This window comes from Gopherus evgoodei, unplaced genomic scaffold (assembly GCF_007399415.2).
Source record: "Gopherus evgoodei ecotype Sinaloan lineage unplaced genomic scaffold, rGopEvg1_v1.p scaffold_87_arrow_ctg1, whole genome shotgun sequence".
In the NCBI taxonomy this organism is placed as follows: domain Eukaryota; kingdom Metazoa; phylum Chordata; order Testudines; family Testudinidae; genus Gopherus; species Gopherus evgoodei.
The window spans coordinates 264,063-292,048 of record NW_022060108.1 but is presented as its reverse complement, the minus strand read 5'-3'; the positions used below and the strand labels follow the sequence as shown (position 1 = coordinate 292,048).

At 67.3% G+C, this 27,986-nt stretch overlaps 2 protein-coding genes across 5 annotated transcripts; both read left to right on the top strand.

Moving 5' to 3' along the window:
- Window positions 1-409: 409 nt before the first annotated feature.
- On the top strand, window positions 410-6,494 carry SPNS1 (sphingolipid transporter 1 (putative); the record flags this gene model as incomplete). Its single annotated transcript, XM_030548160.1, has 6 exons — window positions 410-610; window positions 1,356-1,545; window positions 2,913-2,978; window positions 4,725-4,823; window positions 4,922-5,093; window positions 6,052-6,494. Coding segments are annotated over 6 exons (823 nt in total), but the record flags the coding sequence as incomplete, so codon positions are not given.
- An 88-nt stretch (window positions 6,495-6,582) lies between these two features.
- On the top strand, window positions 6,583-26,843 carry LAT (linker for activation of T cells). Of its 4 annotated transcripts, none has more exons than XM_030548174.1 (13): window positions 6,583-6,833; window positions 14,007-14,117; window positions 14,561-14,597; window positions 14,847-14,899; window positions 16,310-16,373; window positions 18,709-18,770; window positions 20,921-20,947; window positions 21,186-21,249; window positions 22,693-22,778; window positions 23,250-23,303; window positions 23,643-23,705; window positions 24,085-24,150; window positions 26,379-26,843. In XM_030548174.1, the coding sequence occupies exons 2-12, from the start codon at window positions 14,012-14,014 to the stop codon at window positions 24,141-24,143; spliced, it is 675 nt and encodes a 224-aa protein (XP_030404034.1). In that variant the 5' UTR covers window positions 6,583-6,833; window positions 14,007-14,011; the 3' UTR covers window positions 24,144-24,150; window positions 26,379-26,843. The 4 variants fall into 4 exon arrangements, with proteins under 4 accessions (XP_030404034.1, XP_030404032.1, XP_030404033.1 ...); XM_030548172.1 differs by having other exon boundaries at window positions 14,498-14,597; XM_030548173.1 differs by lacking the exon at window positions 20,921-20,947 and having other exon boundaries at window positions 14,498-14,597.
- The last annotated feature ends 1,143 nt before the right edge of the window (window positions 26,844-27,986 follow it).

Below are 27,986 nucleotides of genomic sequence, written 5' to 3'. Positions count from 1 at the left end.
GAACTGTGGGTGCTCAGCAGGGGCCAGGGATGGGAGGAGCAGGAAGTGGGGGGGTCAGGAGAAGGTGGGGCTGGGAGGAGCAGGGTATAGGACTGGGAGGGGTGAGAGGCACTGGAGGTCAATATGCAGCTGTGAGGAGGGGACTGATCTGGGGATTGGCAGGGGACTGGGAGGAGCGGGACTGTGGGTCAGAGGAGGGGCTGAGGGGAGCAGGAGGGGCTCAGTGCTTGGGGGGCTGGGGGTTGGCGGGGGACTGGGGGGAGCAGGAGGGGATCGGTGCTTGGGGGGGATGGGGGTTGGTGGGGGGGCTCGGTTCTCGGGGAGGTGGGGGGAGCAGGAGAGGATCGGTGCTTGGGGGGGCTGGGGAGAGCAGAAGGGGCTCGGTACTTGGTGGGGCTGGGGGGAGCAGGAGGGGATCGGTGCTCAGGGGGGGCTCTCACTTTTCCCCCGGCAGCCGCAGCTTTGTGCTGTCATCGCTGGGCTTCACGGCGGTGGCATTCGTGACGGGGTCGCTGGCGCTGTGGGCCCCGGCGTTCCTGTACCGCTCCTGCCTGGCCACGGGGCAGTGCCGGCCCTGCCCCGACAAGGACACCTGCAGCTCCCAGCAGAGGTGAGCGCCCTTGGGGGGCCTGGCTCTGAACTCTGACCCCCAGTACCGGGGCCATTCCCTCCCCAGTGACTCCTGAACTCTGACCCCCAATGCCGGGGCCATTCCCTCTCCGGTGACCTCTGAGCTCTGGAATTGGGGCCGTTCTTTCCCCCAATGACCCTGAACTCTGACACCCCCCTCCGCCATGTCGGGGCAGTTCCCTCCCCAGTGACCCCAGAACTCTAACCCCCAGTGCCGGGGATGTACCCCCCCCCCGTGACCCCAGAACCCTGACCCCCAATGCTGGGGCCGTTCCCTCCCCAATGACCTCTGAACTCTGACCCTTGATGTCGGGGCAATTCCCTCCCCAGTGACCCCGGAACTCTGACCCCCGGTGTCGGGGCTGTTCTCTCCCCATGACCCCGGAACTCTGACCCCCGGTGTCGGGGCTGTTCTCTCCCCATGACCCCGGAACTCTGACCCCCGGTGTCGGGGCTGTTCTCTCCCCATGACCCCTGAACTCTGACCCCCGGTGTCGGGGCTGTTCTCTCCCCATGACCCCTGAACTCTGACCCCCGGTGTCGGGGCTGTTCTCTCCCCATGACCCCTGAACTCTGACCCCCGGTGTCCGGGCTGTTCTCTCCCCATGACCCCGGAACTCTGACCCCCGGTGTCGGGGCTGTTCTCTCCCCATGACCCCTGAACTCTGACCCCCGGTGTCGGGGCTGTTCTCTCCCCATGACCTCTGACTCCCCTGTCTTCACAGCCTGATCTTCGGGCTCATCACCTGTGTGACGGGCTTCCTGGGCGTGGGGGCGGGCGTGGAGATCTCCAAGCGCCTCCGCAGAACCAACCCCCGGGCCGACCCCCTGGTCTGCGCCGCTGGCCTGCTGGGCTCCGCGCCCTTCCTCTTCCTGGCCCTGGTGTGTGCGCAGGGCAGCAGCGTCGCCACCTACGTGAGTCCTGGGGGGCAGGGCTGGGGGGGCCAGGGCAGCAGCGTCGCCACCTACGTGAGTCCTGGGGGGCCAGGACAGCATCGTCGCCACCTACGTGAGTCCTGGGGGGCCGGGGGGCCAGGGCAGCAGCATTGCCACCTACGTGAGTCCTGGGGGGTCGAGGGGGGCTAGGGGCCCAGGGCAGCTGCGTCGCCACCTACGTGAGTCCTGGGGGGCCGGGGGGCCAGGGCAGCAGCGTCGCCACCTACGTGAGTCCTGGGGGGTCGAGGGGGGCTAGGGGCCCAGGGCAGCTGCGTCGCCACCTACGTGAGTCCTGGGGGGCCAGGGGGCCAGGGCAGCAGCGTCGCCACCTACGTGAGTCCTGGGGGGTCGGGGGGGGGGCTAGGGGCCCAGGGCAGCTGCGTCGCCACCTATGTGAGTCCTGGGGGGCCGAGGGGGGCTAGGGGCCCAGGGCAGCTGCGTCGCCACCTACGTGAGTCCTGGGGGGTCGAGGGGGGCTAGGGGCCCAGGGCAGCTGCGTCGCCACCTACGTGAGTCCTGGGGGGCCAGGGGGCCAGGGCAGCAGCGTCGCCACCTACGTGAGTCCTGGGGGGTCGGGGGGGGGCTAGGGGCCCAGGGCAGCTGCGTCGCCACCTACGTGAGTCCTGGGGGGCCGGGGGGCCAGGGCAGGAGCATCGCCACCTACGTGAGTCCTGGGGGGCCAGGGGGCAGCAGCATTGCCACCTACGTGAGTCCTGGGGGGCCGGGGGGGGGCTAGGGGCCCAGGGCAGCTGCGTCGCCACCTATGTGAGTCCTGGGGGGCTGGGGGGCCCAGAGCAGCAGCATCACCACCTACATGAGTCCGATGGGGACAGGGCTGGGGAGGGCCCAGGGCAGCAGTGTCGCCACCTACATGAGTCCCACGGGGCAGGGCTTGTGGGGGGGGGGGCAGGGCAGCAGCGTCGCCACCTATGAGAGTCCCAGGGGGGCAGGGCTGGGGGGGCCAGGGCAGCAGCATCGCCACCTACGTGAGTCCGGGGGAGCCTGGGGGGGGGCCAGGGCAGCAGCATTGCCACCTACATGAGTCCGGGGTGGGGGGGGTGCCTGGAGCCAGGCCATACTTGGGACCGAGGGGAGCAGGACTGGGAGGTGCTTGGGGCCGAGGAGAGAGAGGCCGGGGATGCTTGGGACCAAGGGAAGCAGGGCTGGGGGGTGATCAGGACCGAGGGGAAGAGGACTGAGGGGTGCTCAGGACCAAGGGGAGCAGGATTGGGGGTGGACACTCCACACACTTGTGTGCCGGGTGCCCAGCGTTGGCAGGGGAGGGAGGACTCAGGGAGAGGCAGGGGGGGTCCTTAGCCTCAGTAACCGGGCCCCTCCCCCTGCAGGTGTTTATCTTCATTGGGGAGACGCTGCTGTCCCTGAACTGGGCCATCGTGGCGGACATTCTGCTGGTGAGTCCGTCCTGCGGCCACGTGTCCGGAGCCACGGGGCCAGCGCCGCCCCGGCCCCTGGGAGCGACACCCCCCAGCCCCTAGCTGGCCTCTGGGAGCAACACCCCCCCCCAGCCCCAGCCAGCCCCGGGGAGCGACACCCCCCCTCCCCTGGCTCCTAGCCAGCCCCTGGGAACGACACCCCCCCCCCCGGTCCCTAGCCAGCCCCTAGGAGCAACACCCCCCCTCCCCAGGCCCCTAGCCAGCCCCTAGGAGCAACACCCCCCCCACCCGACCCCTAGCCGGCCCCTGGGAGTGACATCCCCCCCACCCGACCCCTAGCCGGCCCCTGGGAGCGACCCACCCCGGTCCCTAGCCAGCCCCTGGGAGCGACGCCCCCCTCCCCCGGTCCCTAGCCAGCCCCTGGGAGCGACAGCCCCCCCCCCCCCGGCCCCTAGCCAGCCCCTGGGAGCGACGCCCCCCTCCCCCGGTCCCTAGCCAGCCCCTGGGAGCGACAGCCCCCCCCCCCGGCCCCTAGCCGGCCCCTGGGAGCGACCCCCCCCAGCCCCAGCCAGCCCCGGGGAGCGACACCCCCCCTCCCCCGGTCCCTAGCCAGCCCCTGGGAGCGACGCCCCCCTCCCCCGGTCCCTAGCCAGCCCCTGGGAGCGACAGCCCCCCCCCCCGGCCCCTAGCCAGCCCCTGGGAGCGACGCCCCCCTCCCCCGGTCCCTAGCCAGCCCCTGGGAGCGACAGCCCCCCCCCCGGCCCCTAGCCGGCCCCTGGGAGCGACCCCCCCCAGCCCCAGCCAGCCCCGGGGAGCGACACCCCCCCTCCCCTGGCTCCTAGCCAGCCCCTGGGAACGACACCCCCCCTCCCCCGGTCCCTAGCCAGCCCCTAGGAGCAACACCGCCCCCACCCGGCCCCTAGCCAGCCCCTGGGAGTGACATCCCCCCTCCCCAGGCCCCTAGCCGGCCCCTGGGAGCGACCCACCCCGGTCCCTAGCCAGCCCCTGGGAGCGACACCCCCCAGCCCCTAGCTGGCCTCTGGGAGCAACACCCCCCCCCAGCCCCAGCCAGCCCCGGGGAGCGACACCCCCCCTCCCCTGGCTCCTAGCCAGCCCCTGGGAACGACACCCCCCCCCCGGTCCCTAGCCAGCCCCTAGGAGCAACACCCCCCCCACCCGGCCCCTAGCCAGCCCCTGGGAGTGACATCCCCCCTCCCCAGGCCCCTAGCCGGCCCCTGGGAGCGACGCCCCCCTCCCCCGGTCCCTAGCCAGCCCCTGGGAGCGACGCCCCCCTCCCCCGGTCCCTAGCCAGCCCCTGGGAGCGACGCCCCCATCCCCCGGTCCCTAGCCAGCCCCTGGGAGCGACAGCCCCCCCCCCGGCCCCTAGCCGGCCCCTGGGAGCGACCCCCCCCAGCCCCAGCCAGCCCCGGGGAGCGACACCCCCCCTCCCCTGGCTCCTAGCCAGCCCCTGGGAACGACACCCCCCCTCCCCCGGTCCCTAGCCAGCCCCTGGGAATGACCACCACCCTCCACCCCAGCCCCTGCGAGCAACCCTCCCCCCCTCCGGCCCTTAACCAGCCCCTGCGAGCAACCCCCCACTCCCCCCCTTCCCCTGATCCAGCCCCTGGGAGCGACCTGGGGCGGCAGGGACAGACAGACGGACACAGAGCAGGGGGAGGGGCAGGGGCAGACAGACACACAGCGGGGTGGAGGGGGGGCAGGCCCCCCCCCTGCCCGTGCTGACCCGGCCCCTCTCGCCCGCAGTACGTGGTGGTCCCCACACGCCGCTCCACAGCCGAATCCTTCCAGATCGTCATGTCCCACCTGCTGGGTGACGCTGGCAGCCCCTACCTCATCGGCGTGGTGAGTGCGCGGCAGCGGCACTGCTGGGGGGAAGCTCACAGCACCGGGGGGGTGCTAGGCATTGTGGGATGGCTCCGCTCACCCTCTCTGCCCCCCAGATCAGCGACAGGATCCAGCGGGGCCGCCCCCCGTCCTTCCTGCTGGAGTTCCACAGTCTGCAGTACGCCCTGATGCTGAGCGCCTTCGCCGGGGTGCTGGGGGGCGGCTTCTTCCTCGCCACCGCACTCTTCATCCAGGGTGACCGTAAGCGGGCCGAGCTCAGCACCCAGGGTACGTCCCCCAGCGCCTTCCAGACCCCTAACCCCATCACCTCCCGCTCCCCCCAACCCCGTCACCTCCCGCCGCTCCCCCAGCCCACACACCTGCACCCTTCATCCAGGGCGACCGCAAGCAGGCCGAGCTCAGCACCCAGGGTATGTCCCTCAGCGCCCCCCAGACCCCTAACCCCATCACCTCCCGCTCCTCCCAACCCTGTCACCTCTTGCTGCCCCCTAACTTGTCACCTCCCGCCACTCCCCCCCAACCCCGTCACCTCCCACAGCCCCCCCGCCTCCCCGGGCTCTTCATCCAGGGCGACCGCAAGCAGGCCGAGCTCAGCACCCAGGGTACGTCCCCAAGCGCCCCCTAGACCCGCAACCCCATCACCTCCTGCTCCCCCCCAACCCCGTCATCTCCTGCTGCCCCCTAACCCTGTCACCTCCCACCGCTCCCCCAGCCCACACACCTGCACCCTTCATCCAGGGCGACCGCAAGCAGGCCGAGCTCAGCACCCAGGGTACGTCCCCAAGCGCCCCCTAGACCCGCAACCCCGTCACCTCCCGCTCCCCCCAACCCCGTCATCTCCTGCTGCCCCCTAACTTGTCACCTCCCGCCGCTCCCCCCCAACCCTGTCACCTCCCGCTCCCCCCTGCCCCCCCGGGCTCTTCATCCAGGGCGACCGCAAGCAGGCCGAGCTCAGCACCCAGGGTACGTCCCCCAGCACCTCCCAGACCCCTAACCCCATCACCTCCCGCTCCCCCCCAACCCTGTCACCTCCCACAGCCTTCCCCCCCCCGGGCTCTTCATCCGGGGCGACCGCAAGCAGGCCAAGCGTAGCACCCAGGGTATGTGCTCCTGACCCCTAGCGCCCCCTGAGCGTGTCAGCCCCCCGACTCTCCCCCTCCCTCCGCCAGGCCTGCTCCACTGGCCACCCTGTCAGCCCCCTGATTCTCCCCCTTCCCCCCGCCAGGTCTGCTGCCGGAGGAAGCCGAGCCGGAGGACCAGATTGTGGTGCCGAAGCGCGGCCGATCCACCAAAGTGCCCGTCTCCAGTGTCCTCATCTGAGAGCCACCCCCACCCCCGGTGCTGGGGCCGGGTGCCACCAGTCGGGCAGAGACTATCGCTGCCCCCCACGGGCCAGACGTGGGGCAGGCCGAACTGTGCCAGTTTGGGGGGCTGGTATTGTATGTGAGCGTGGAGCCCCCCGTGGATGGGGCACCCTGGGCTGGGACAAGCCAGGGACCCGCAACTTAACACCCCAGTCCCTGGCGCAGAGAGGGGCTTAGGGACTGAGAGAGGGGGCTCTTGGATTCCTTGGGGGGCCATACAGGTTACCATTGGATTGTAGGGGGCTGGAGTCCTGCCCCCCCTCCAGCCGCCATGTTTTCATCCCATTAAACTCTTTGTTAGGTCTCCTGCTGCTGCTCTCTGTCCCGGGGGGCAGGACTCCTGGCCGTGCTGCCGGGCTCTGCTCCCCCCTGGGAGGGCACTTGCTCCCCATTCCGCACCCCCACCCTGAGTGTGAGCTCTGCTCCTCGGTGAGCCACTCGCCCCCTTGCACAAGAGCATGAGCCCTCGTGCCCCTGTGGGGGAGGCCCCCTCCGAACCTCACACACCTGCTGCTCGCTCAGCGCTACGACTTCCTGCCGGGAGCTCATTGCCCGCCGCAGCTTCCTGCCGGGGGGAGAGCGCGAGCAGCGTGGCGTGGGTGGCAGCGCCGGAGGAGCCAGCACCGGACGCGCCACGGCCCAGGTAGGTGCTGGCCCCCCCACCCGGCTGCAGCCACAGGAAGCCGGACGTGGCGTCTGTCCCCTGGGGCTGGCCAGATGCACGGACGCTCCCCCCAGCCTGCCATCTGGGTGACCCTACTGTGTGCTGGATTCGGGGCTGGGGCCCTCTCGGGGGCTGGACGAGGGCTCTGGACTGGGGGGTCTCCATCCCATCCTGTGGGGCTGAGCCAGACTCTGCTTGGCTCCCTGCCTGTGGAATCCCCCCCCCCCTCCTGCTGGGGAGTGGGAGTGGGGGGCCGCTCAGCTCCCCCAAATCTCCAGTGCCTAGCCCAGACCCACAGCGCTATTCCCCAGGCCCCGCTGAGCCACTCCCGGAGACGAGGGGCTGTGGCCCCCCAGCCGGGGCTCGTGCCTGTGACCCCTGCAGGGATGGAGGTGGAGTGAGGCTCAGTGGGGGCCTTGGGCGCTGGCCAGAGACGGGGCCTGGACCAGGCATCTCCCCTCCGGGTCCTGCTGGGAGTTCCACAGATGGGGCCATGAAAGGGTCAGTGGCGACCCTGGGGGGCTGCCCGGAGCAGGTGTCTCCGTGGGGCACGGTGGGGTTGGGCACCAGGGGGCAGCGTCTCCAGGGTGTGCCGCGCCCCCGATACCATCTCGGCTTTTCCTGTTTTGCTGCCTCGAGTGCGAGCTCCATCCATGGGGCGTTGGCGCAGGCACAGTGCCCCCCTCGGGCGGGGACAGGCAGTGCGAGCATGTGGCCAGGGCCCCCGCGGAGCCGGCTAGTCACTCAACAGCGCCGTGGGGCTGGGGGCCCTCAGCCTCGACTCACCGTTAGCCCTGGGCTCCCCACCACTTCTCTGATGCCCCTCAACCCCGACCCACAGCCCTCGCTAGCCCTGGGCAACCCTGCTGACCGCCCCATCTCCACTGCCCCTCAACCCCAACCCACAGCCCCTGCTAGCCCTGATCTCCCCCACTGCCCCCCCCAGCTCTCCACTGCCCCTCAACCCCAACCCACAGCCCCCGCTAGCCTTGATCTCCCCCAATGCCCCCCCCACAGCTCTCCACTGCCCCTCAATTCCGACCCACAGCCCCCGTCAGTCCTGGGTTCCCCCACTGCCCCTCACCTTTCCGGTGCCCCTTTACCCCGACCCACAGCCCCCATTAGCGCTGGGCTCCTCCCAACCTCTCTACTGCCCCTCAACCCCGACCCATAGCCCCCGTCAGTCCTGGGTTCCCCCACTGCCCCCCACCTCTCTGGTGCCCCTCAACCCTGACCCACAGCCCTTGCTAGCCCTGGGCTCCCCTCCACCTCTCTACTGCCCCTCAACCACGACCCACAGCCCCCGCTAGCCCTGGGCTCCCCCCCACCTCTCTACTGCACCTCAACCCCGACCCACAGCCCTCGCTAGCCCTGGGCGACCCTGCTGACCCCCCCCCCCCCCATCTCCACTGCCCCTCAACCCCAACCCACAGCCCTCGCTAGCCCTGGGCTCCCCCCCACCTCTCTACTGCACCTCAACCCCAACCCACAGCCCTCGCTAGCCCTGGGCGACCCTGCCCATTTCCACTGCCCCTCAACCCCGACCTACAGCCCTTGCTAGCCCTGGGCTCCCCCCAACCTCTCTACTGCCCCTCAACCCCGACCCACAGCCCTCTCTAGCCCTGGGCTCCCCTCCACCTCTCTACTGCCCCTCAACCCCGACCCACAGCCCTCGCTAGCCCTGGGCAACCCTGCTGACTCCCCCATCTCCACTGCCCCTCAACCCCGACCCACAGCCCTCTCTAGCCCTGGGCTCCCCTCCACCTCTCTACTGCCCCTCAACCCCGACCCAAAGCCCTCGCTAGCCCTGGGCGACCCTGCCCATTTCCACTGCCCCTCAACCCCGACCCACAGCCCTTGCTAGCCCTGGGCTCCCCCCAACCTCTCTACTGCCCCTCAACCCCGACCCACAGCCCTCGCTAGCCCTGGGCTCCCCCCCACCTCTCTACTGCACCTCAGCCCCGACCCATAGCCCCCGTCAGTCCTGAGTTTCCCCACTGCCCCCCCCTCCGGTGCCCCTCAACCCCGACCCACAGCTCCCATTAGCCCTGGGCTCCTCCCAACCTCTCTACTGCCCCTCAAACCCGACCCACAGCCCCCGCTAGCCCTAATCTCCCCCACTGCCCCCCCAGCTCTCCACTGCCCCTCAACTCCGACTCACAGCCCCCGTCAGTCCTGGGTTCCCCCACTGCCCTCCACCTCTCCGGTGCCCCTCAACCCCGACCCACAGCCCCCATTAGCCCTGGGCTCCTCCCAACCTCTCTACTGCCCCTCAACCCCGACCCACAGCCCCCGCTAGCTCTGAGCTCCTCCACTGCCCATCAACTCTGACCCACAGCCCCCATCAGTCCTGGGTTTCCCCACTGCCCTCCATCTCTCCGGTGCCCCTCAACCTCGACCCACAGCTCCCGCTAGCCCTGGGCTCCACCCCACTCCTGCTTTTGCCGCTCAATCCTGACCTTGATGTGGGTCCCCCCATCTTGTTCTCCAGCTCTCTCCCACCCCGGTTCCTCTCCAGTGAGTTCCCAAGTGCTGCTGGTTTCCACCCGTAACCGATCCGGTGGTATGTGGTCACCCCTTGGCCACGCTCCAGGGCTCATGCTGCCCAGCCAGGACCCGTTTGCAGGAGCAGCACTGGCGGGGGCTGCCTTGGATGGGGGCCTGGGGGTCGGCGCATCCAGCCCTGTGCAGGGCTGTGCCCCTCTGATGCATGGGGACTGGGACCGGCGCAGGATGGGGGTCCTGACTGGGAGCCAGGACTCCTGGGTTCTCTCCAGGCTCTGGGAGGGGAGTGGGGGCTGGTGGTTAGGGTAGGGGAGGGCTGGGATCCGGGATCCAGGACTCCTGGGTTCTCTCCCTGGCTCTGGGAGGGGAGTGGGGGCTGGTGGGTTAGAGCAGTGGGGGGCTGGGAGCCAGGACTCCTGGGTTCTCTCCAGGCTCTGGGAGGGGAGTGGGGGCTGGTGGTTAGGGTAGGGGAGGGCTGGGATCCGGGATCCAGGACTCCTGAGTTCTCTCCCTGGCTCTGGGAGGGGAGTGGGGACTGGTGGGTTAGAGCAGGGGGGGCTGGGGGCCAGGACTCCTGGGTTCCCTCCCCAGCTGTTGTGTGTGACTTGGGGCTGGTCCCTGCCCCCAATGGAGCGTCAGTTTCCTTTCTCACCCTTTGTGCGTTTGGGCTGCGAGCTCTGCGGGGCTGAGACTGGCTCTTGCTTTGTGTCTGGGCAGCACCTGAACTCATGGGCCTTTGATCTGGGCAGTGGGGGTGGAGCCCAGGGAGTTTGGGTAGGTCCTACCATAATAAGGGACGATGAGAGGTGTGACCCCGGCTGTGTGGGGATGGTGCAGGCATCCAGCATGCTGGGGCAGCGGGAGCCTGGGGTGCACCAAGGTCTCTGGTGCAGGGGCCTGGCCTGCGTGTGAGCTGGGCCCCCCTGCGGCTGCTTTGCCGGGAGCTCGGTACAGGCCCAGCTGAGGCTCCCTGGGGGCGGCAGCTGCAGCGAGAGCCGGGCGCCGCTGGGGTGGAAACCGCAGCTGCAGAGATGGAGCCAAGCGGCGTCTGAGCCAGCAGCCCCGCTCCCTCCACACACCTGCTGCAGCAGTAGATCCAGCCTCCCCCTCCCCGGTGATTCAGCCTTGCCCCGCCAGGAACCGCCGGGATCCGGCCCCACCATCAGCCCAGCCTGGGACCCGGCACACTGGGCGCTCCACGGACCCCGCGAGAGAGGGCTCTGCTATGACCGGTTCAGGCTCAATGGCCGAGGGCCTGGTGCAGATCACACAGTCGGGCAGCAGCAGAGCCAGGGATGGAACCCAGGTGTCCTGGCTCCCAGCCCTGCCTGTCCACCTAGCTCTAACCCACCGGGCCCCACTCCCCTCCCCGAGCCAGGGATGGAACCCAGGCATCCTGGCTCCCAGCCCTGCCTGTCCACCTAGCTCTAACCCACCAGCCCCACTCCCCTCCCTGAGCTGAGAGAGAACCCAGGAGTCCTGGCTCCCAGCCCCCTTGCTCTAAACACCAGCCCCCACTCCTGTCCCAGAGCCAGGGGAGATCCCATGCACTGCTACAGACTAGTGACCGAATGGCTGGGCAGCAGTTCTGCAGAAAAGGACCTGGGGGTTACAGTGGACGAGAAGCTGGATAGGAGTCAGCAGTGGGCCCTTGTTGCCAAGAAGGCTAATGGCATTTTGGGCTGTATAAGTCGGGGCATTGCCAGCAGATCGAGGGACGTGATCATTCCCCTCTATTCGACATTGGTGAGGCCTCATCTGGAGACTGGGTCCAGTTTGGGGCCCCACACTACAAGAAGGACGTGGAGAAATTGGAAAGAGTCCAGCGGAAGACAACAAAAATGATTAGGGGTCTGGAGCACATGACTTATGAGGAGAGGCTGAGGGAACTGGGATTGTTTAGTCTGCAGAAGAGAAGAACGAGGGGGGATTTGATAGCTGCTTTCAACTCCCTGAAGGGGGGTTCCAAAGAGGATGGATCTAGACTGTTCTCAGTGGCGGCAGATGACAAAACAAGGAGCAATGGTCTCACGTTGCAGTGGGGAAGGTCTAGGTTGGATATTAGGAAACACTATTTCACTAGGAGGGTGGTGAAGCACTGGAATGGGTTCTCTGGGGAGGTGGTGGAATCTCCTTCCTTAGAGGTTTTTAAGATCAGGCTTGACAAAGCCCTGGCTGGGATGATTTAGTTGGGGCTGGTCCTGCTCTGAGCAGGGGGTTGGACTAGATCCCTCCTGAGGTCCCTTCCAACCCTGAGATTCTAGGAGTCCTGGCTCCCCTCTCCCCCCAGGTGCGATGGAGGCCGTCTTTCTGTCTGGGCCCCCCCAACCCCCTCTCCCTCCCCAGGTGCAATGGGGCCATCTCTCTGGCTGGGGCCCCCCTAACTCCCTCTCCCCCCCAGATGCGATGAAGGCCGGCTGGGGCCCCCCTTAGCCTCCTCTCCCCCCAGCTGTGATGGAGGCTAGCCAGGGCCCCCCCAACCCCCTCTCCCCCCAAGGTGCAATGGAGGCTGGCCGGGGCCCCCCTTAACCGCCTCTTCCCCCAGGTGTGATGGGGGCCATCTCTCTGGCCAGGGCCCCGCTTAACTCCCGCTCCCCCCCAGCTGAGATAGAGGCTAGCCGGGACCCCCCCAACCCCCTTTCCCCCCCCAGCTGAGATAGAGGCTAGCCGGGACCCTCCCAACCCCCTCTCCCCCCCGGGTGTGATGGGGGCCGTCTCTCTGGCTGGGCCCCCCCTAAATCCCTCTCCCCCCCAGGTGTGATGGAGACCATCTCTGTGGCCGGAGTGCCCCCCAACCCCCTCTCACCCTCCAGGTGCGATGGGGGCCATCTCTCTGGCTGGGGCCCCCCTAAACCCCCTCTCCCCCCCAGGTGCGATGGAGGCCAGCCAGGGCCCCCCTTAACCCCCTCTCCCCCCCAGCTGTGATGGAGGCTATCCAGGCCCCCCCCAACCCCCTCTCCCCCCAAGGTGCGATGGAGGCTGGCCGGGCCCCCCCTTAACCCCCTCTCCCCCCAGCTGTGATGGAGGTTGGCCGGGGCCCCCCTTAACCCCCTCTCCCCCCAGGTGTGATGGGGGCCATCTGGCCAGGGCTCCGCTTAACCCCCTCTCCCCCCAAGGTGCGATGGAGGCTGGCCGGGGCCACCCCCAACCCCCTCTCCCCCCAAGGTGTGATGGAGGCTGGCCGGGGCCCCCCTTAACCGCCTCTCCCCCCAAGGTGCGATGGAGGCTGACCGGGGCCCCCCCTAACCCCCTCTTCCCCCCAGGTGCGATGGCGGCTGGCCGGGGCCCCCCTTAACCCCCTCTTCCCCCCAGGTGCGATGGAGGCTCGCCAGGGCCCCCCCTTAACCCCCTCTCCCCCCAAGGTGTGATGGAGGCTGGCCGGGGCCCCCTTAACCCCCTCTCCCCCCAAGGTGTGATGGAGGCTATCCGGGGCCCCCCCCAACCCCCTCTTCCCCCCAGGTGCGATGAAGGCTGGCCAGGGCCCCCCCTTAACCGCCTCTCCCCCCCAAGGTGCGATGGAGGCTGACCGGGGCCCCCCTTAGCCCCCTCTTCCCCCCAGGTGCGATGAAGGCTGGCCGGGGCCTCCCCTTAACCCCCTCTCCCCCCAAGGTGCGATGGAGGCTGGCCAGGGCCCCCCTTAACCGCCTCTCCCCCCAAGGTGCGATGGAGGCTGGCCGGGGCCCCCCTTAACCCCCTCTTCCCCCCAGGTGCGATGGAGGCTGGCCGGGGCCCCCCCTTAACCCCCTCTCCTCCCAAGGTGTGATGGAGGCTATCCGGGGCCCCCCCCAACCCCCTCTTCCCCCCAGGTGCGATGAAGGCTGGCCAGGGCCCCCCCTTAACCGCCTCTCCCCCCAAGGTGCGATGGAGGCTGACCGGGGCCCCCCTTAGCCCCCTCTTCCCCCCAGGTGCGATGAAGGCTGGCCGGGGCCTCCCCTTAACCCCCTCTCCCCCCAAGGTGCGATGGAGGCTGGCCAGGGCCCCCCTTAACCGCCTCTCCCCCCAAGGTGCGATGGAGGCTGACCGGGGCCCCCCCTAACCCCCTCTTCCCCCCAGGTGCGATGGAGGCTGGCCGGGGCCCCCCTTAACCCCCTCTTCCCCCCAAGGTGCGATGGAGGCTGGCCAGGGCCCCCCTTAACCGCCTCTCCCCCCAAGGTGCGATGGAGGCTGGCCGGGGCCCCCCTTAACCCCCTCTTCCCCCCAGGTGCGATGGAGGCTGGCCGGGGCCCCCCCTTTAACCCCCTCTCCTCCCAAGGTGTGATGGAGGCTATCCGGGGCCCCCCCCCAACCCCCTCTTCCCCCCAGGTGCGATGAAGGCTGGCCAGGGCCCCCCCTTAACCGCCTCTCCCCCCAAGGTGCGATGGAGGCTGACCGGGGCCCCCCTTAGCCCCCTCTTCCCCCCAGGTGCGATGAAGGCTGGCCGGGGCCTCCCCTTAACCCCCTCTCCCCCCAAGGTGCGATGGAGGCTGGCCAGGGCCCCCCTTAACCGCCTCTCCCCCCAAGGTGCGATGGAGGCTGGCCGGGGCCCCCCTTAGCCCCCTCTTCCCCCCAGGTGCGATGAAGGCTGGCCGGGGCCCCCCCTTAACCCCCTCTCCTCCCAAGGTGCGATGGAGGCTGACCGGGGCCCCCCCAACCCCCTCTTCCCCCCAGGTGTGATGGAAGCCGTCTCTCTGACCGGGGTGCTCTGGGCCGTCGTGCTGGTTCTCCCGGCCGTGCTGGCCACGGCTCTCTGCATCGGCTGCCGAGTCACCGGCTCCCCTGGTAAGTCCAGTGCCCTGACCCCCACATCCAGCGTGGCCCGGGCCTGGGGGGCTGCACATGGGCTGCCCCAGCTTCAGCCATGGAGCAGTGGGACATTCATCCCAAAGCACAAGGGGACCCAGCACCTGCCCCCCCACCCCATGCCTTGCCATCCCCCCACCCCTGCTCCCTCTCAGAGACCCTCTCACACATGCTCTGCTCCCCCCAGGGCCCCCCCATAAACACCCTGCTCCCCCCCAGGGACACCCCTACCCCTTCCTCCCACCCGAGCCCCCCAACATACACCCTGCTCCCCCCCTGGACCCATGCCAGCCCCCTCCCCTGTGTTGGGCTACCATGGGGGGGTGGGTTGTCCACTCAATCTCTCCCATGCCCCACAGGAGCAGAGTGGGCCAGACCCCCCCTGCCCCCACCCCTAACGCTGCGCCCTGCTCTCTCACCAGCCCACGGAGCCCAGGCGGTCGGGGACTACGAGTATAAGTGAGTCCGTGTCTGTCTGTCGCACAGCGAGGGGGCGCCAGGCAGGGACTTGGGGTCCCTGGGTGAGGGGCTGGGTCCAGGGCAGTGGGGTGGGGTGTTAAGGGCTGGGACTGGCCATGGGGGATGGGCCTAAGGGGGGGCTCCCTTGGGGAGATTTTGGGGGGGCAGGGTGCTCTCTAGGGGTATCTGGCAGATACTGAATGGGTGGACCTTGCCTGGCTCTAATGACATCTCCTCTGCCGCCCACAGACCCCCACCTTGCGTCCCCCCCAACAGCTTCATGGTGCTGACCCGAGCCAACTGTGAGTACCCCCATGCACCCCACCCTGTACCCCTGTCATCCTTTGTATCCCCTGCAATCCATCCCCTATTTCCCACCCCCACCCTGTACCCTGCGACCTCTCATATCCCCTGCACCCCATCTCCTATTCCCCCCCACTGTACCCCTGTGACTCCTCGTATCCCCTGCACCCTGTCTCCTCTTCCCCACCCCCGCCCTGTACCCCTCTGACCCTTCGTATCCCCTGCACCTCATCCCCTATTCCCCACCCTTGCCCTGTACCCCTCTGACCCCTTGTATCCCCTGCACCCCATCTCCTATTCTCCACCCCATCCTGTACTCCTCTGACCTCTCGTATCCCCTGCACCCCATCCCCTATTTCCCACCCCCGCCCTGTACCCCTGTGACCTCTCGTATCCCCTGCACCCCATCTCCTATTCTCCACCCCCGCCCTGTGACCCCTCGTATCCCCTGCACCCCGTCTCCTGTTCTCCACCTCTGCCCTGTACCCATGTGACCCCCTCGTGTCCCCTGCACCCCATCCCCTGTTCCCCACCCCCGCCCTGTGCCCCTCTGACCCCTCGTATCCCCTGCACCCCGTCCCCTGTTCCCCACCTCTGCCCTGTACCCGTGTGACCCCTCGTATCCCCTGCACCCCATCCCCTGTTCCCCACCCCCGCCCTGTGCCCCTCTGACCCCTCGTATCCCCTGCACCCCATCCCATTCCCCACCCCCGCCCTGTGTCCCTCTGACCCTTTGTATCCCCTGCACCCCATCTCCTATTCCCCACCGCACACTGTGCCCCTCTGACCCCTCGTATCCCCTGCACCCCATCCCCTGTTCCCCACTGCACACTGTGCCCCTCTGAGCCCTCGTATCCCTTGCATCCCATCCCCTGTTCCCCACTGCACACTGTGCCCCTCTGAGCCCTCGTATCCCCTGCACCCCGTCCCCTATTCCCCACCGCACACTGTACCCCTCTGACCCCTCGTATCCCTTGCATCCCATCCCCTGTTCCCCACCGCACACTGTGCCCCTCTGACCCCTCGTATCCCCTGCACCCCATCCCCTGTTCCCCACTGCACACTGTGCCCCTCTGAGCCCTCGTATCCCCTGCACCCCGTCCCCTATTCCCCACCGCACACTGTACACCTCTGACCCCTCGTATCCCCTGCACCCCATCCCCTGTTTCCCACCCCCGCCCTGTACCCCTCTGACCCCTCGTATCCCCTGCACCCCATCCCCCGTTCCCCACCGCACACTGTGCCCCTCTGACCCTTCGTATCCCTTGCACCCCATCCCCTGTTCCCCACCGCACACTGTGCTTCCTGCTACCCCATCCCCTGCCATGCGCCCCGCTGCACCTCCACACCCTGAACCCCCATCTTCCCGCCCCACTGGCCCCAGTCAGGCAAATCTCCTGTCTCCTCAGATCCCTCCAGGAACCAGATCAAACAGCAACCGGTGGTGCCCGCTGAGCAGTTCCTGTCCATCCCGTGAGTACCCCAGTGACCCCCTGTTCCTGCCCTGCCCCCCAGGACACCCCCTCCTTGAGCAGTTCCTGTCCATCCCGTGAGTATCCCAGTGACCCCCGCCGCCCTGTCCCCCCAGAGCACCTCCACCCTGAGCAGTTCCTGTCCATCCCGTGAGTACCTCAGTGACCCCCGCCGCCCTGTCCCCCCAGAGCACCTCCACCCTGAGCAGTTCCTGTCCATCCTGTGAGTACCCCAGTGACCCCCCCCACCCTGTCCCCCCCAGACACCCCTAGCTTGAGCAGTTCCTGTCCATCCCGTGAGTACCCCAGTGACCCCGTTCCTTCCCTGCCCCCCCAGAACACCCCCACCCTGAGCAGTTCCCCCGAGTACCCCAGTGACTCCCCGTTCCTGCCCTGCCCCCCTGGGACACCCCCACCCTGAGCAGTTCCTGTCCATCCTAGGAGTACCCCAGTGACCCCCCATTCCTGCCCTGCCTCCCCAGAACACCCCCACCTTGAGCAGTTCCTGTCCATCCAGTGACCCCCCCTGCCCTGTCCCCCCAGGACACCCCCACCCTGAGCAGTTCCTGTCCATCCTAGGAGTACCCCAGTGACCCCCCGTTCCTGCCCTGCCCCCCCAGAACACCCCACCTTGAGCAGTTCCTGTCCATCCTAGGAGTACCCCAGTGACCCCCCCCGCCCTGTCCCCCCAGGACACCCCCACCTTGAGCAGTTCCTGTCCATCCCGTGAGTACCCCAGTGAGCCCCATGCCCTGTCCGCCCAGAACACCCCCACCCTGAGCAGTTCCTGTCCATCCTGGGAGTACCCCAGTGACCCCCCGTTCCTGCCCTGCCCTGCCCCCCTGGGACACCCCCACCCTGAGCAGTTCCTGTCCATCCTGGGAGTACCCCAGTGACCCCCCGTGCCGGAGTGTGGGGGAGTCCGGCTCTGCACCCCTCTTCCTGGGACTCACAGCCAGCCAGTAAAACAGAAGGTTTTTTGGGCAACAGGAACAAAGGATACAGCAGAGGTTGTAGGCGCAACCAGGACTCCTCAGTCGAGTCCTTCTGGGGGTTCAGGGAGCTTAGACCCCAGCTTGAGGTTCCCTGCACTGCACAACCCAGCCCCAAACCGACCCAGCCCTCTCCAGCCGGCCCCTTCCTTTGTCCAGGGCAGAGGTGTTCACTCCCCCCCCCGCCTAGCTCAGGTCACAGGCTCAGGTCCTGTCTCTCACCTAAAGTCACCCCCTGTTCTCCCATCCCCACCACAGACAGTCCCTACTGCATCACACCCCCCGTTCCTGCCCTGTCCTCCTGGGACACCCCCATCCTGAGCAGGTCCTGTACATCGCTGAGTTCCCCCCAGTCCTTCCACCCCCCAGGGCTTCCCCTCGCTCCCTGCCCAGAACCCCTGGGCTCCCGCAGTGCTCCATGAGTCTTCCCTGCAGGCCTTGGCCACCCCAGGCCCGGTCTCTGGGGCTGGTGGGGCTGGGCAGGTGGTGGGGGGCTGGGGTGCTGCGGTCACCTCGCTGTGGTGTGTCAGCAGGGATAAGTCAGGGTGTGTGTTGGTGCAAGTGTGTCAGAGCATGTCAGGGCATGTGTGTGTGACACAGAGCCACAGGACCGAGGCTACAGCCCCCAGCTTTGGAACAGACCCCTGGGGTCCCACTCTTCCTCCAGGTGAGCCCTGCGAGTCCCCCCGGGCCAGAGCTCGAGGGAGACGTGTCACCCCCAGCGCCAGCTCCTGCGGGGCCAGGCAGCGGCTGCAGGCACAGCTGGGTTCCTGTGGGGCTGGCCGGGCACAGCCCTCCGGTAGCCCAGAGAGAAGCAGGTTAAAGCCCAGCCCGGCCCAGCCACGCGGCAGAGACCCCTTGGCTCCCGCTCTGGGCCCTGTCCGCTCCCTGGCTCCGTCATGGGGGAGCAGCGACAACACGTACCAACCCCGCCTGGCCTCTCTGAACTCACTGGCGGGGCACACCTGGCTGGCTTCCTGCGGGTGTCGGGGGGCGCCAGGCAGAGTCGTTAGCCAATGTCCCGGTGATTGGATTTGCCATTGTCTTCACACACGCTCCATGGACCTGGCCCAAACCCAAGACAGCTGGGCGCCCCTCACACCTGCATCACTGGGCCTCTGCAGAGAGCACAGAGCCCCTCCCACACGCTAATGAACAATGCAGTGTCTGGGGAAACTGAGGCATGCACAAACTCTTACAGAAAATTCCTCTCCATCTGGGGGGCACGGTAGGCGTGTGTTCTGCCTGGGGCAAGACATGTTGGGTATGGTGGGGGTGTCCATGTGCTGACTGGGGGGGCTTAGGCCTGGCCTGCCCCTCCTAATCCAGCCTCCCCATTTCCAGGCGATCCCCACAGGCGCCCCAGAGCCGCCAAGTCTCCCTCAGCAGGACAGAGACCGACAATGGTGAGTGGGGAGGTTGAGGGGGAGAGAAATGGGGACGTGGAGACAGAAATACAGGAAGACAGACCGGGGATGGACAGACGGCTGGGCAGATGGCTGGGGGGAATGGGTGGTGTTAGGCCTGAATAAAGATCTAGCAGACAAAACCAGGTATGCCAACCTGACCAAAGTCAGGCTAACAGAGGTTTGTGGGTAATCCCTGAGTGGAAAACACTGAAAAGCAGCAGCATGTTTTACAAGCGCTGGGAAAAAGTAAAATAAAAGAGAAGCTGCATTCCTGGCATAGCACCAGATGTGCTGTGTTCGGGCAGCTCCTTCGAAGAACTGATAAGAGCCCTAGTTTCCCAGCCTCCTTGTTTTCACTCCCTGGTTTTGTTCTTTGTTTGTTTTTAACTCCCCTACATTTCTAACTTTAGGCATGCATGTATACTAAAGGTGTCTAGTTTCTAGTTGTTAGAAGAAGGGGGTGGGTTGCTCCAGTGAATAATTTATAACGCAATAAAACTGTCTATATAGGCTTATACTAAGATGTAAAAAGGGGGCTGGTTCTCTCTGAAAACAAGCTGCTCTCTATTGATGTGTGCACTTGTCAATAAAAAGCTTTTAATCGGACCTTGCTGGTGTTGCCTGTCTCTCTTGCGGTCAAACAACAAACTTTGCCGTCGGGGTTAAAGTCCCTGACATCTTTGGCGACTCCGCCGGGACCCGTCTGACTCTCCGGCGGGGGATCGGACCCTGAGGCAACGCAGCGCGCATCCTCCAGTTTAGAGGAGCCTTGCCTGGTGATCTGATCTCTGCGTTGGCGATAAGGCGTGTTCTGTGAACCAGCTGAAGCTCGTAGAAATCCAGCAACGTCCACCTACCCTTTGAGTAGGGTCCAGGTTGTCGGGGTTAGAGTCCCTGACAACTTAGGTCTGGGTTAGAGTCCCAGTCCAGGTCTGGGTTAGAGTCCCAGTCCAGGTTTGCGCAGGATCCAAGTTGTCTGGGTTAGAGTCCCTGACAGTGGGATAGTCGTGATGGACAGACAGATGGACAGGGGGATGGGCAGAAGGGGGATGGATGGGTGGCTCGGGGTACAGGTGGACGGATGGGGTGCAAGGTGGATGGGGGCTGGACGGGCAGATGGCTGGGGGGCTGGACAGATGGAATAGTCATGATGGACAGACAGACAGGGAGATGAGGGATGGGCACACGGGATAGCAGTGATGGACGGACGGACGGGGGAACAGGGAGATGGGATAGCAGTGATGGACAGACAGGCGGACAGGGGGACAGGCAGATGGAGACGAACAGACGGGATAGAAGTGATGGACAGACAGACGGGCAGGGGGACAGGGAGACGGGACGGATGGACAGGATAGCAGTGATGGACATCTGGACGGAGGCGGGGACAGGCAGACGGGGGCACAGGGAGACGGGCTAGCAGTGATGGACAGACGGATGGACGGGGGGGACAGGCAGACAGGATAGCAGTGATGGACAGACAGACGGACGGGGGAACAGGGAGACGGGATAGCAGTGATGGACAGACAGGCGGACAGGGGGACAGGCAGATGGAGACGAACAGACGGGATAGAAGTGATGGACAGACAGACGGGCAGGGGGACAGGAAGACAGGGGACGTATGGACAGGATAGCAGTGATGGACATCTGGACGGAGGGGGGGACAGGCAGACGGGGGCACAGGGAGACGGGCTAGCAGTGATGGACAGACGGATGGACGGGGGGGACAGGCAGACAGGATAGCAGTGATGGACAGACAGACGGGGGACAGGCAGATGGAATAGCCGTGATGGACAGATGGACGGGAACGGACGGGCGGGATACCAGTGACAGACAGATGGACGGACGGGGGGACAGGCGGATGGGGACGGATGGATGGGATAGCAGTGACGGACAGACGGACGGATGGGTGACACGGGGACAGGCGGACGGGGGACGGACAGATGGGATAGCAATGATGGACGGATGGGGGACATGGGGACAGGCGGACGGGGGACAGGCAGATGGAGACGGACAGACAGGATAGCAGTGATGGACAGATGGGGAGGATGGAGCGGGGGGAGTGACAGGCAGAGATATGGGGAGGATGGAGGACGGGGATCACTGGGCTTTGGGGGTGACTGACACCTTTCTCTCCCCTCCCCCTCCAGACAGCATCCCCAGCTATGAAAATGAGGGTGAGTCTGGACACCCCCCAGGTAGTGTGGGGGGGGGCAAGAGCCAGTGTCAGGATCGCTGCCGGGTTGGGGGCAGGAGGGTGCAAGGGGTGATGGAGGGTGTGGTGGGCAGAGGGTGAGGGCAGCAGGGTGGGGGGGTGAGAAGAGGGTCAGGAGCCAGCAGGAGGGGAAGGGGGAGAAGGGGGCAGAGCAGCCGGTTCCCCCCCCATACTAACCCCTCCCTGTGTCTTGGTTGCAGAGCGGCCCCGTGGGGATGACGACGACAACGACTATAACAACGAGATCTACATCCCCGGCTACGTGTATGAGCTGCGGGGGGGGGGGGTGGCTGGGAGGGGCAGGGAGATGGGGGGGAGTTAGGCTGTGTGGGGGAGATGGGCAGAGAAATGGGGTGGGGAGATGGGGGGTGGTGGCAGGGAGATGTGCAGAGGGGGGATGGGCTGTTTGGGGAAGATGGGCGGGGGAGTGGGGGTGGGGAGATGGGGGTGGGGATGGGGAGATGGGGGGTGGGGAGACGGGCTGGGGGGGCGGATGGACTGAGGAGGCCTGGGGGGGACAGGCCATGGGGTGGCAGGGCTGGACGTGGCACTGGGTCCAAGCCTGGGGGGTCAAAGGTCATGAATGGGAGTTGTGACAGGTTGTCCCCCCTTTTGGGGGGCCACCTGATATATTGAGGTCCCACTGAGCCCCCCGGTTCCACCCGCCTGGGCTCGCCCCCCTATCCTGCTGAGCCAGGCCCTCCAGCCGCCTCCAGCCCACGCAGGTAGGGCCAGACGTGGAGCTCAGCTCTGCCTGGGAAGACTCGGCTCGGGGAGTGCCCAGCGTCAAGTGCAACCCCCTGTGGAGAGTGAACCCCAAATCGTGCACAGAGACCTGCCCAGCGCAAGCTCCTGCAATCCGCCCCCTGCCTCAGTGGGAGGACGAGCTGCCCGGCTCCCTGCCCCCAGCTCTGAACTCCACACCGGTTCAGAGAGAACAAAACCCAGTGGATTAACCAGAGACGGCAGCTGTGACGTGATTGTCAGGGACAGCAAACAGGACAAAGCAGATTATCTCAGCAGAGCTGCACGCTGAGCGTAAGCCACGAGCTAGGGAGGAGATAAAGGAGGGAATCCTCACCCGGCATGAGAAACGGGCTGGCAGACTCAAGGCACAAGCTGCCTTGGCTTTCCCAGGATTTCTTCCAGGCTAAAGATCCTTCACTTCCCCCAGGTCAGGCCTTGCCCCTCAGGTGTTTCCAGGTGTGTTGGAGCAGGGAGAGTGAGGTCCCCCCAGGATGTCATTTCCCCTTTTTCTACCTTCTCCCCACTCTCTGGAAAGCTGTATTGCTGTGGCCTGGCTCAGACAGTCCCCACTGTCTGGTGCTGTCTCTGAGGGGTTTCAGGGGTGATCCTTGTGCTTGTGCATTGCCTCAGTGAGCCAGGAACGTTGTCGTACCCAGCAGGCTGCTTGTGGGTGTTCTCAGCCTCACAACATGTTTCAGTAACACATGCACAGCCAAACTTCATAACCTCACATACAACGACAGCGCATCCAATCCAGCGAGATATTCCAGTCCAGCAGATCAGGACTTGTAGAACGACCTGTCGCAAGGCAGCCTTTGTACAAACACAGCATGGCTACATGACAGTGGTGAATATGGGGGTGTCACAGGGGTCATTGCTGGGGGGGCAGGATCAGAGCCAGGAGTTCAGTGAATGCTCTGGCTGGTCAGTCTCATCCATCCCATTCCCCTCCCCCCACAGGGAGGTGCTTCCTGACAGCGTCACCGAGACGTCCCCCACGGAGCTGGTCACCTCAGGGCCAGAGCTCAGGGACAGCGTGTCCTCAGGTGAATTGGGGCCACCACCCAGCCCACCCGTCTCCCACAGGGCCTGAGCAGAGACCCCTCAGAGGGCCACTCTGGGTACCTGTCCTCCAGCCTGGGCCCATACAGTCCCCGGGAACATTTCAGAGTGGATCTAGTGTCGGGCAGTTCCACCGTCCCATGCAATCAGCATTAACCTCCCTCTGCCCCCTGGCATTGCGCTGTGGGGGGTGGGGCAGCTACCTGACCCCTTCTTGCCCTGGTCACTATCCCATCCCTCGTGCCCCATTTGGATGTGTCCCCGGCCCCCAGTCACCCAGCTGTATTGGGATTCAGGTGTAATTTATGGGGAGAGCAGTGACCTGAACAACTCTGGGTGGGTCCCAGATTGAAGCCTTGGGGGTTGGGGAGGGGGTTCCCAGGGTCCCTGCTGTGGGGAGAAGTTGGAGGGCAGGCCCTCCCCCCTCACTGACCCTTTCTCTCGCTCTCTGGCAGTGGCAATGGGGGATGAGTACGAGAACATGCCGGAGGCCCAGAGGGAGTCGCTGGGTGAGTGCGGGACCCCCAGCCCCATCTGTCTGTGCCTGGCCCAGCTCAGGAAGGGGTGATCCTGGAACTGGGGCTGACTGGGGGAAGGGGGCAATTCCCGGGAAGGGCCCATGGGGACGAGTGGGAGAGGGGTTGGGGGGAAAAGATGAGACTGAACCTCCCCCACCCCAGGGTCCCCCGGGGGCCGGGTTGGGATCCCAGTGCCATGGGGGGGGATTGTAGTGGGGACTGAGCCCCCCAGGGCCCAGTGCATGGGGTCCCCTGGGGCAGTTCCTCCATCCCCAGTCAGGGGGTCCCCCTGCACCCTCCGTGCTCACTGCCCCGGGTCACTCCCCACAGCTGACAGCCTGGAGTACGTCAACATGCCAGAGCCTGGATCCAGCCTCCCTGACGCCCACTACGGTGAGTGTGTGTGGGGGGGGTACCTGCCCCTCCCCGCTATCATGAGTGGGGGAGTCCCCAAGGCTGGGGGACCCTTGCTCCCATTAACCCTCCTCGCTGGGGCCCCAGGAACCTCCTAACAAGCCAGGGGTACGAGTAGCACCCAAGGGGGCTGGGCTGTGGTGAAGCCCTGTGTGTGGGGCCGGGGGTGTTCTGGGGAGCCTGGGGGGGTGGGGGGCTGGAGCAGTTCTGGGCCAGCCCCATATGTCAGGGCAGGGGGGCGGTTCTGGAGAGCACCGAGGGTGGGGCCTGGGGGGATTGTGAGGAGCCCAATGTGTGGGGCCTGGGGGGGGCCAGTTCTGGGGGAGCCCCGTCTCACTCCCTCCGGCTCCCGTCACAGGCGCCAGCGACCGCGAGAGCGAGGATGATGGCCCTGACTATGAGAACCTGAACCGCTGAGCACGAGGTACTGACTCCCCGGCCCCCCCATGCCTGCCCTGCTCCGGCCCCCCGACGCCTGCCCTTCTCCGGCCCCCCGACGCCTGCCCTGCTCCACCTCCGCCCTGTGCCCTGCCCTGGCCCCCCGACGCCTGCCCTGCTCCACCTCCGCCCTGTGCCCTGCCCCGGCCCCCCGACGCCTGCCCTGCCCCGGCCCCCCGACGCCTGCCCTGCTCCAGCCCCCCGACGCCTGCCCTGCCCCGGCCCCCCGACGCCTACCCTGCTGCACCTCCACCCTGTGCCCTGCCCTGGCCCCCCGACGCCTGCCCTGCTCCACCTCCGCCCTGTGCCCTGCCCCGGCCCCCCGACGCCTGCCCTGCCCCGGCCCCCCAACGCCTGCCCTGCTCCAGCCCCCCGACGCCTGCCCTGCTCCACCTCCGCCCTGTGCCCTGCCCCGGCCCCCCGACACCTACCCTGCTCCACCTCCGCCCTGTGCCCTGCCCCGGCCCCCCGACACCTACCCTGCTCCACCTCCACCCTGTGCCCTGCCCCGGCCCCCCCACGCCTGCCCTGCTCCACCTCCGCCCTGTGCCCTGCCCCGGCCCCCCGACGCCTGCCCTGCTCCACCTCCGCCCTGTGCCCTGCCCCGGGCCCCCGACGCCTGCCCTGCTCCACCTCCGCCCTGTGCCCTGCCCTGGCCCCCCGACGCCTGCCCTGCCCCGGCCCCCCGACGCCTGCCCTGCTCCACCTCCACCCTGCGCCCTGCCCCGGACCCCCACGCCTGTCCTGCCCCACCTCCGCCCTGTGCCCTGCCCCGGCCCCCCGACGCCTGCCCTGCCCCGGCCCCCCGACGCCTGCCCTGCTCCAGCCCCCCGACGCCTGCCCTGCCCCGACCCCCCGACACCTACCCTGCTGCACCTCCACCCTGTGCCCTGCCCCGGCCCCCCCACGCCTGCCCTGCTCCACCTCCGCCCTGTGCTCTGCCCCGGCCCCCCGACGCCTGCCCTGCCCCGGCCCCCCGACGCCTGCCCTGCCCCACCTCCGCCCTGTGCCCTGCCCCGGACCCCCACGCCTGTCCTGCTCCACCTCCGCCCTGTGCCCTGCCCTGGCCCCCCGACGCCTGCCCTGCTCCACCTGTGCCCTGCCCCGGCCCCCCGACGCCTGCCCTGCTCCACCTCCGCCCTGTGCCCTGCCCCGGCCCCCCGACGCCTGCCCTGCTCCACCTCCGCCCTGTGCCCTGCCCCGGCCCCCCGACGCCTGCCCTGCTCCACCTCCGCCCTGTGCCCTGCCCCGGCCCCCCGACGCCTGCCCTGCTCCACCTCCGTCCTGTGCCCTGCCCCGACCCCCCCACGCCTGCCCTGCTCCACCTCCGCCCTGTGCCCTGCTCCGGCCCCCCCGACGCCTGCCCTGCCCCACCTCCGTCCTGTGCCCTGCCCCGACACCCCGACGCCTACCCTGCTCCACCTCCGCCCTGTGCCCTGCCCCGACACCCCGACGCCTACCCTGCTCCACCTCCGCCCTGTGCCCTGCCCCGGCCCCCCGACGCCTGCCCTGCTCCACCTCCGCCCTGTGCCCTGCCCTGGCCCCCCGACGCCTGCCCTGCCCCACCTCCGCCCTGTGCCCTGCCCTGGCCCCCCGACGCCTGCCCTGCCCCGGCCCCCCGACGCCTGCCCTGCCCCACCTCCGCCCTGTGCCCTGCCCCGGACCCCCACGCCTGTCCTGCCCCACCTCCGCCCTGTGCCCTGCCCTGGCCCCCCGACGCCTGCCCTGCTCCACCTGTGCCCTGCCCTGGCCCCCCACGCCTGCCCTGCTCCACCTCCGCCCTGCGCCCTGCCCCGGACCCCCACGCCTGTCCTGCCCCACCTCCACCCTGCGCCCTGCCCCCCACGCCTGTCCTGCCCCACCTCCACCCTGTGCCCTGCCCTGGCCCCTCATGCCTGCCCTGCTCCACCTCTGCCCTAAGCCCTGCACCCCAAACTCTGACCCCTCCCCACCCTCACCAGCACTCCCAGGGCCACCTGCTTGGGCTGCACCACATGGGAGCCTCCACATAGAACTCTGGGAGGCAAGGGGGCCCCCACCTCCTCCCCCCATGGCTGGGGCTGCAGCCGTCCCAGCAGAAGGGGCTGGGTCCCCACCTGTCTCTCCACCCTGGGTCCCCGTTACTCTGGCCGGCCGGGTCCCCCCAGCATCCCCCCAGCATGGGGGCCCAGGTCAGGCCCATCCCCCCTGTGACCCCCCGGCTCTCTGTTGCAGGCAGACCCCCAGCTCTGGAGAGTGACACCCCTCCCCCGCGGGGAACCTGCCTTCGAGGAGCGAACCAACAGCTGGATGAGCCCCCAGGAACCTTGCCATGGGGGGCCTGAAAAACTCTCCCTGCTGGCCCCACCTCTGCACCCTATATCCTGAGAAACCACCTGTGAAAGCCCCACTTGGGGGCTCCGTCTGCCCCCCAGGCTCCCCTCCCCCTGGCCACCATCGTTAATTTATTGCCCTTCCCCCAGTCAATGCTGGTTCTGCACCTTTTCTGACATAGCCTGAGAATTTCCCAGCATCCTTTGAGGTCTCCCCCCCATGTCCCCCTCCCCTGGGGGGCAGCCTTGGCCCCCAGATACCATGGGGGGTGCAGTCATGTGGGTTGCACTGGGAGCCCCCCTCCCTCTGCTGCGCTGAGCGACCCCAGCGAGTCCAGTCGTTGAATAAAGCCGTAGGTGCCGCCTGCGTCTGTCTGTCCCAGGGCCTGTCTTCGTTCTCCCGCTGAAGGGCCGGGCTGGCCCCTGCCTGGCCCCTGCCCCAGCTCAGAGCTGCCTGGCCATGGGGGGCACCGGCCACCCTGTGGGCTGTGCGCGGGGCGGGGGGGCTGGCCCTGGCCCCATGGGAGTTTGGGAGGGGATCCACATTGCTGGATTTTGCAGCGCGGGGGGCAGGGGCATTACTGCCGAGAGCCTGGGGCCAGGACCCCCGCTGGCTCTCGCCAGGGTGGGCAGTGGGACATGGGCACTTCTGTGCACCCATGCGAGCGCCCCCCATCCCTACCAGGAGCTGTTTCTCTGTGTGCCTGGTCTAGCGGGAGGGACCGGGATCCTCACTGGGCTGGCCTATCCCCCCTGGAGCTGCCTTGTCCTGCCCGGGGAAGCCACACAGTCCCCCCCCAAGGCAAGGTGAATGGGTCCCCACAGCAGTGTCACAGAGTCCCTGGGCGATGCTCTGGAACTGCTCCCCACCAAGCCAGGCAGGACTCTGGGGAGCCTCCTCTCCCTTGGAGCAGACTTGTTCAGGGCAAGAAGCTCACACAGCTTCACCTCCTGGGTCTCTCCTTGGAGCATTCAGCATCCTCTGCCCCTCCGTGCGCTTCCCACAGCGAGTCCACCCCAGCGGGGTCCTGGGGAAGCCAGAGGGTCCTGCACCCCCACTTTGCAGTCAGACGTGACTCTCAGCCAGCCAGTAACACAGAGGGTTATTCGATGACAGGAACAGGGTCTAAAACAGAGCTCGTAGGTACCACAAACCAGACCCCTCGGCTGGGTCCATTCTGGGGGGCAGTGAACCAGACCCCCCACGTCTGCACTTCACTCCCCATCCCCAGCCAACCTCAGACCCCCAATCCTCCCGCCCCTCCTCCTTTGCTCAGTTCCTTTCCTGGGCCAGGAGGTCACCTGATCTCTTTGTTCTCCCCCACCTTTAGCATCCCCTGGCAGGGGGGAAGGGCCTGGCCATTAGTTGCCAGGAGGCAGAGTGTCAGCCATTTATGTACACTGGCCCATTACTCTGCAACAACCTCACCCCTAGTGTAATGGACTCACAGATCATGCCCACTTGTGGCCCCATGCCATCCATGGGGGGGGTGCCCCTTCCAATGCGACA